The following is an 8,598-nucleotide window of genomic DNA, read 5'->3' as shown; positions in this document are numbered from 1 at the left end:
GAATTTGAAGTCGGTCGGATTAAATCTCTAGCTAGGAGAAGTTTGTAAATGTACCGAATTTTGTTTGTCTAAGTCAATGTGGAGCGAGGGGCTCAATTTTTCATTTTGTAGCGGGTGCAGTAGCGCCATTTTGCCAGAACTTCCTGTTTTATTGCGAAACATCAAAGGTTACCGCATCGCCACGGCAACGAGGTATAACAGAGAAAAAAGATTTTGAGAACTTTTCACCTCCAATGTCTCAAGACTACTCTGAGTGAATTTGAAGTTGCTCGGATTAAATCTCTAGGAGGAATTCGTAAACGTACACTGTGTGCGTGGAAATTGCGGAAAAAAAATGGTGCCAAAATCGCAAATATGATTCAAAATGGCCGACTTCCTGTTGGAGTTAGCGTATGGGTCCAAGAGACTTTTTTGTGCGTCTTGACATGATACACACGTGTACCAAATTTTGTTTGTCTATGTCAATCTGGGGCGAGGGGCTCAATTTTTTAAATTTGCCTAGGGGGCGCTATAGAGCCATTTTGCACATTTTCATGCTGTTTTGGGCACGTTTAGGCTGCCGATCGATCAAAAATAAAACCCAGCTGATCAATGCCGCTCACATCAGACTCTTGTATTCTCCAGAGAAGGAAACTTTGATGAAGTCGCTGTTGATCCTCAGAGTGTTAGAAGAATAATAATCCACCAGCTTCTCAGCGTCGGTGGCAATTTTCATCTCAACAAACGCCTGAAAAATAAAAAAATACAGTTTATTAATATTTCTGCTAAAATCACTCAAAGATCATCTGAGCTTTAATAAATATAATAAAAGAAGATTATTATAGTATAGAGCAACAGCTTTTCATTCATTTTATGCAGATTTTCAGTTTTATTCTTTTAGTTTATTTAATTATTGCTTTTATTTTACATATTTCCTCCACTAATCTAATTAAATATTTAATGCGATCCCTGAACATTCATAATCTGCTCTCATGTCTGTAAATGGGTCAGTGATAAATAAGTCAATCAATCAATCAATCTTTATTTGGCAAGATGATCAATTAATAAATCAGTTAAATTAGTTTTAAAAGCAGCATCAGGTTTGTTAAAATGTACATTTTGTATTTTTGTTGGTTTTATATAATTTAAATGACATTTGGACCATTTTTTACCAAAAGTGAAACTGAATGCTCCTGAAAATGTCAAATGGTGTAACCACAAAAGAATGATAAATATTAAATGTTTTATCACCTACAGTGGATTTAAGGGTTAAACTGGACTAATCAGATGCTATAAAACACTCTTCCTGCTCCTGTCTCTGACTCATAATTTCTCTCTTCTTCTTCTTCTTCTTCTTCTTCTTCTTCTCTCAGTTTCTCTCAGACTGTGTTTTGTGTCTCACCATAGACGGCAGGAACAGAGTGTAGAGCGGCGGGCCGAAGCGTTTGACGATGCTGATGAGATCTGATTGGCCGTCCTCTCCCGTCGGAGTCGGGGTGAAACTCACCACCCGAGAGCTCTGAACACACACACACACACACACACACACACAGGTTCAGTACAAAGTGATAAATCTTTCAGAAACATAAAACAGTCAAATATGTGAAACATAATGAGAGAAATATGTTTAGTGTGAGAAAAACAAGAGAAAATACACACATGTACACACAACCAGTACATTTACTACCAGTACTGCACTTTAATACAGTTAGAGGTACTAGTACTTTACTGCAGTACAGTTTGAGGTACTTGTACTTTACTGTAGTACAGTCTGAAGTACTTGTACTTTACCGTAGTATAGTTTGAGGTACTAGTACTTTACTGCAGTACAGTTTGAGGTACTAGTACTTTACTGTAGTACAGTTTGAGGTACTAGTACTTTACTGTAGTACAGTTTGAGGTACTAGTACTTTACTGCAGTACAGTTTGAGGTACTTGTACTTTACCGTAGTACAGTTTGAGGTACTAGTACTTTACTGTAGTACAGTTTGAGGTATTTGTACTTTACTCTAGTACAGTTTGAGGTACTAGTACTTTACTGTAGTACAGTCTGAAGTACTAGTACTTTACCGTAGTACAGTTAGAGGTACTAGTACTTTACTGTAGTACAGTTTGAGGTATTTGTACTTTACTGCAGTACAGTTTGAGGTACTAGTACTTTACTGTAGTACAGTTTTATTACATATTATGATCTGAGTTTCACACTGTGTGGAGACGCTGATCATCCCAACACGATGAGAAAGTAACTGTAATTTAAGTTTTCTTGTAAATGATAAGTGAGGGATGTTTTTTTAAGAATATCCCAAAAACCAGAGCCTCATATTTATAATATTTATCAGTGCTGCACTCTCTTTGAAGTCGTGTTTCTTCAGACGTTGGTTTGGATGAATATTCACCTGCAGGAAGTTGAAGGTGTTGGAGATGCTGAACTCCATCTGCTCTCCGTTCACAGTCGGAGGATAGTTGTTGTGAAACTTCACCAGATCCTTCGCCTGGTCCACGGAGCCCAGCTCCACAAACGCCTGCAGGGATTACAGCGTTAAGATGAGACACACTTCCTGCTGCTCAGACTGTTAATGTTCACACGTTTCATGACAGTGTTTTAATACTTGAATGAATCTGATGAAGAAAATGAGGCTGAAGAAAGAGACAGAAACATCACAAAGAGCTGATTTCTGACTGAGATTATGGAGTATAGTTCCTTTATGAAGCTGAGCTGTTGTGGTGATCTACATGATTCTTCTTGTTATTATAGTTATGAAATGTATTAGTTTTTATTTTTATTTAGTTTTTTCAGTTTTCCTTTTTATTTCAGTTTAGTTTTAGTGAGTTTAACAAGTGATGAAGTAGTTTTAGTGTTTCTGTAGTTGTAGTCTTAGTTTTCTTGTTTCAGGTTTTAGGAGGAAAGCCTTGATTAGTAGAAGCTGTAAAGGATGAAATAATGCTAGGAGGAAGGAAGGAAGGAGGGAAGGAAAGAAGGAGGGAGGAAACAAGGAAGGAGGGAGGGAAAGAGAAAGGAAAAGAGGAAGGGAGGAAATAAGGACAGAGGAAAGAAGGAAGGGAAGAAGGAAGGAGGGAAGGAAAGAAGGAGGGAGGAAGGAAGGGAAGGAAAGAAGAAAGGAAAGGAAAGAAGGAAGGCAAGAAGGAAGGAGGGAGGGAGATCGAAAGGAAAAGAGGAAGGGAGGAAGGTAGGGAGGAAGGAAAGAAGGAGGGAGGGAGGAAGGGAAAGAAAGAAGGAAGGAGGGAAGGAAAGAAGGAAGGAAGAAAGGTGGATAGAGGAAGGACAAAAGGAAGGAAGGAAAGAAGGAACAGTCAAAACAGACGGGGTGAATTTGACCCGGGAGGACGACAGGAAGATTAAAATGTGTGAACGGACTCACCAAAGATGGAAACATGAGGATCTTTACGATCTTCCCGAACGGATCGCTCAGTTTCCTCAAATACGTCTCGTCCACAGACTGAGGAGGAAACTTCACACACACCACTTTGCCTTTCTCTGATGCCTGAAACACAAACCAGATGTTTATGAGTGGAGCATCTTAACCAACCACAGTCTGCTACACAAGCTTTCTGAGCATTAGCAGGATCTCCACTTTACCTTCTTTTGTGACTTTTTATTGGGCTGAGGCTCTGTTAGACACACAGAAAGATAAAACATGTTAGAGCAGTGATGAGGAGCATCACAGAGAACAGTAAGGTGTCTCTACCTCTACTTACTGGTGCTCTGATTGGCCAGATCTGGTCTGATCTGGTCCAGCTGGGCGGGTTTTCCTTCATCCTTCCTCTTCTGCGGTTGGTTGTCGAACCTTTAAAATGACAAAGCTTCAATTAAAACCTGCATAACTGATGTTTTTTCCACCAGTTTGCAGCAGAAACACGTAGTGGACACAGGCGGGGGGGTTCTGGTCCTCTGAAATGAGGCCAACCAGGAAGTAACTTAGAGCTGCATTCTATCAAAAGGCCACCAGGGGGCGACCGTCTCTATACAAGTCAATGGAGAATTCACCAACTTCTCACTTGATTTCTAACCTCAGTAAACGTTTTCAAAATGTGTTTATGGTCTCAATCGCTAGTTTAAAGCCTTCTTCAATGCAGTATGATGTTCATTTGGGACATTTTGGCCTCCCTGATTTTATATGTGACGATAAAGCAGGGTATGCATTAGGGCGTGGCTACGTCCTGATTGACAGGTTGATTGACCAATGTCCTCCAGATCCAGCCCTCGCAACCAATCGCAACCTCCCCACTCCGCCCATGGCTCCGCCTCATGCCCATATAAGTAGAATCCGTGTTTTTATTTTTCCCAGCATGCACCTAAAATTTTCAAGATGTCGCTGCCTAGATTAGAAACTATTGGCCTCCAAGCAGTAGTCCACAAACCAATGGGTGACATCACGGATGTTACGTCCATTTCTTTTTTACAGTCTATGAGTGGACAATGTTTAGTGCTGAGCAGGTTGAGTATAGTGGCAGTAAAGTTGCAGCTAAACAATGAGCTGAAACTCACTATAAAGCTCCGTAAAGCTGCAGAGTCTCTGATAATTCTCTGTAGGTTCATCACTACTACACTCAAACACAACAGGCGCTTTAAGATTACAGTTATATATCGTCCACTGACCTGCTGACCGTCTCCAGGCGACAGTCCCAGTTTGGAAAACTGAAGAAGAAACAAGACAAGAGTTAAAAAACCAAGACTGAATGAACACCAGTACAAAGACACACAGGCAGTAGGTACTCCAGTTTCACAGCAGCAAACTGGTGGTAAACTGGAGGTAAACTGGTGGTAAACTGGAGGTAAACTGGTGGTAAACTGGTGGTAAACTGGTGGTAAACTGGAGGTAAACTGGAGGTAAACTGGTGGTAAACTGGTGGTAAGTTAGTGGTAAACTGGTGGTAAACTGGTGGTAAACTGGTGGTAAACTGGTGGTAAACTGGAGGTAAACTGGAGGTAAACTGGTGGTAAGTTAGTGGTAAACTGGTGGTAAACTGGTGGTAAGTTAGTGGTAAACTGGTGGTAAACTGGAGGTAAACTGGTGGTAAGTTAGTGGTAAACTGGTAGTAAACTGGTGATAAGTTGGTGGTAAACTGGTGGTAAACTGGCGGTAAACTAGTGGTACACTGGAGTTAAACTGGTGGTAAGCTGGTGGTAAGCTGGTGGTAAACTGGCGGTAAACTGGCGATAAGCTGGTGGTAAACTGGAGGTAAACTGGAAGCAAACTGGTGATAAACTGTTGATAAATTAATGGTACACTGGCGATAAACTGGTTATAAACTGGTACTAAACTGGTGGTAAACTGGTGGTAAACTGGCATCTTTTTACTTTTACTTTTAATCTTTTTACTGCGTCTACTGTGAAACTAGAGGCCTGAACATCTTGTTCTTCAAAGTTTGAATCAAAGTGGTTGAGCGGTGGAAACGTACTGCTGCAGCAGGCTGAGCTGTCCGTCTGCATGCTGAGTGCCGTTGATGTGTTTAATCCAGACCTGAAACACAAGGAGCAGAACTGAGATGAGATCTGTTCTGTCACACTGCACCGTCTCTCCCCGACAGCTGCAGCAAACTTCACCTGTTCACAGCATGCTCTGCAACAGGAAGCCTGATACCCCCCCCCCGAAAACCACCACACACAAACCCCCCCCCCCCCCCCCCTGTCAGTTTCTGTAGACGAAGACTCGAGATGGAGGTGGAGTACTTACCTTATCTGACAGCACAGTGATATCACACAGAGAGCACGAGTACGGGTACACTGTTGGCGTCGTCCCGTGGAAGTCCAGAGCTTCCTTCGTTGAAGGCAAGGTAGCGGCGGGGGCAGGGGGGGCGGGGGTGTTGGTGGTAGAGACTCGGCTGCTGCTGCTGCTCCTGCTGGAAGAGGCTTCAAACTCACGGCGTACTGCCCGAGGTCTCTGATGGTACTCCTCAGGAGGAGGAGGAGCTGACCTGTAATCAGCTGGCTGAGAGAAACGGGACGGACGACTTCTTCTGCCTCTTCCTGCCGCCGGCGAGCTGAAAAAGTGTCGATCCTGAGAGGAAGTCTGACCGGCGTCTCTTACCGTCTTACCATAATCAGAGGGGCCACCTCTGTGGCTGTAGTCCACCATGTAGCTGGAGGAAGAGGATGATGATGATGATGATGGTAGTGGTGGTGGTGGGTCAGTCCTGGAGGAAGGCGTGTAGGAGACAGAGCTGCTGTTGCGCGTTCCCCAGCGGTCCTGAACCTGCTCAGAGGGAAGAGGATTGGAGGGGAGCTGGTCCAACGGGTACTGGACCGGCTGATTGCGGAGATGATCCCACTCGCCTGCAGGACGCCGCACAGCGCTGGCAGGATAAGAGGAGGAAGAGGAAGCGGAGGAGGAGGAAGGAGCATTGGGGGGGAAAGGTTTGACCGTCCCTTTCTTGCCTTTGATCTGTTGAAGCAGGTGAGGCAGCGACTCCACGGTGAGGACGTCTTCGGGCAGCTCGGCCAGCAGAGCCAGGTCGCTTGGCTCCAGACCGCAGCTGCTCAGGATGCTCAAAGCGCCGTCCGGCGAGACCTGAGACGGGGGCAACTGCGCCGCCGCCCCCGCCGACACCGCCAAGCCTCTGGAGGAGGAAGAAGAGGATGTGTAGGACGAGGAGAAGGATGACGGACGAGACGGCGGCGGCTCCTGATGAGCTCTGTAAAAGTCGTGGTGCGTTGGTGTGGCGGGATGATGGCGGTCTGAGGAGCTGTAAGTTCCTAGATTCTGTCGGAGATCGGTGTCCGGCGGCGGGCGTCTGTACGGGTAGTTGTGAGACATGATGGGAAGCAGCTGTGGACAAACGCTGCAGACAGAAGGTGCCAGGGAAGAGAGGAGATGTAAAAACCGACTAAAAGAGTTGTTGAGGACGGTTTGTCCACAGAATAAATATCTCAGCTGAAAACATGAAAACAGAAGAAGAAGAAGTCTGGATCTCTGGAAGAAGAAATAACATGTTTTACAACTGAACACACATAATGATATTAAGCATCAGACAGAGCTGTAAGAATAAATTAACCCTTGAACGCTTCAGATGTTCTGTGATAGAAAGACGATTCACTCTTCACTTACAAAAAAGAAATGAATGAAGTTAAAAGGATTTTTCAAATGTGTCTTAAACCAAGAATGATTTTCCCAAATGAACATGAAGTGTGTTTCTCTATCTGTAATCTGTAATTTTTCCTCCTGTTCATACTGACCATTAGAAGATCTCTTCATAATAAAACTTACAATGGAAGTGATGGAGGACTAAATCCACAGTCCTCCTTCTGTGTAAAAAATAATGTATTTAAAAGTTTAATTTGAAGCTTCAGCGTCCAAATGAGTCAAATCTTCATCTTCTATGTTTCAACGTTACAGTGTTTGTAGTATCAAAGTCTTTGTTACTATACTTCCACCACAGAGAAACAGGAAACACTAAGAGGAGATCTGATGATAAACAGACGACTACTACTAAAATATTACTACTACTGTAATAACCATTACTACTGTTACTTCTACTACTACTACTGTAATAACTACTTCTTACTACAATAAAAAGTACTACTTCTACTACTTCTATTACTACAACTACATACAGTAAAGCACTACTACTACTACTACTACTACAAAAAGTACTACTTCTACTACAAAAAGCACTACTTATACTACCAATACTGTTAAAACTACCACGCCTTCTATTACTAAGTACTACTTCTCCTACTACTACTACTACTACATGTACTTTACTTACTACTACTACTACTACTACTACATAAAGTACTACTACTACTACTACTACTGTAATAACTACTATTACTACTACTACATAAAGTACTACTACTACTACTACTACTACTGTAATAACTACTACTACTACTACTACTACAAAAAGTACTACTTCTCCTACTACTACTACATGTACTTTACTTACTACTACTACTACTACTACTACTACATAAAGTACTACTACTACTACTACTACTGTAATAACTACTATTACTACTACTACATAAAGTACTACTACATGTACTTTACTTACTACTACTACTACTACTGTAATAACTACTATTACTACTACTACATTAAGTACTACTACATGTACTTCCCCACTCAGTAAATGTGTCAGATATCACTTGATATGACTAACTAACTAAAATGTGGATTTTTGTCCTTCATGACTTTAAACTGAAATCACATTTTAAAGGAGATATTTTAATATTCAGTATGAACAGGAGGAATGATAGTGGTAGTTCATCATATGTATTAACATTTTATAAGCTTGTCGATCTTCTATTAATAGTCTTTGTTTCTGTTTCTAAACACACTTAGGTGACTAATCTGCACTGGGTCACATGTAATTAATAGTTTTTGGACACAAATAAGGAGGAATAAGATTTATATATGAGGCTTTAAAACACATACTACGTGTTAGTAGATTAGATCATTGTTGGTTTGGATCCAAGCATGAAGAAAAATATAGAAAATCCCGTAAAAGAGAAGATTCAGGTTCTTAAAAAGGCTTTGCACATTATATATAAAGAGTAAAAGTAATGATTAACTGCAGCTATCAAATAACAAGACCTGCATTATTGCTTCATTCGTCCATAAATCTGTTTTTATTAGGCTAACATATTTAGCACAC

The 8,598-nt window shown here is 41.8% G+C and overlaps 1 protein-coding gene across 1 annotated transcript in view; it reads right to left on the bottom strand.

The window, feature by feature from the left end:
- The window catches only part of matr3l1.1 (matrin 3-like 1.1), a 17,715-nt gene extending 10,960 nt beyond the window's left edge, over positions 1-6,755 (bottom strand). The window contains exons 1-9 of the mRNA XM_053323708.1: positions 5,676-6,755; positions 5,401-5,462; positions 4,598-4,636; positions 3,697-3,785; positions 3,578-3,609; positions 3,360-3,482; positions 2,376-2,501; positions 1,382-1,498; positions 603-727 (exon numbers count right to left, since the gene is read on the bottom strand). Coding sequence (XP_053179683.1) covers positions 603-727; positions 1,382-1,498; positions 2,376-2,501; positions 3,360-3,482; positions 3,578-3,609; positions 3,697-3,785; positions 4,598-4,636; positions 5,401-5,462; positions 5,676-6,755 — 1,793 coding nt within the window. The remainder of the gene's footprint in view (positions 1-602; positions 728-1,381; positions 1,499-2,375; positions 2,502-3,359; positions 3,483-3,577; positions 3,610-3,696; positions 3,786-4,597; positions 4,637-5,400; positions 5,463-5,675) is intronic.
- Positions 6,756-8,598: the final 1,843 nt, after the last annotated feature.

Source organism: Scomber japonicus, chromosome 8 (genome assembly GCF_027409825.1).
Source record: "Scomber japonicus isolate fScoJap1 chromosome 8, fScoJap1.pri, whole genome shotgun sequence".
Classification (NCBI taxonomy): Eukaryota; Metazoa; Chordata; class Actinopteri; order Scombriformes; family Scombridae; genus Scomber; species Scomber japonicus.
This window is presented reverse-complemented; position numbering and strand designations above follow the sequence as displayed.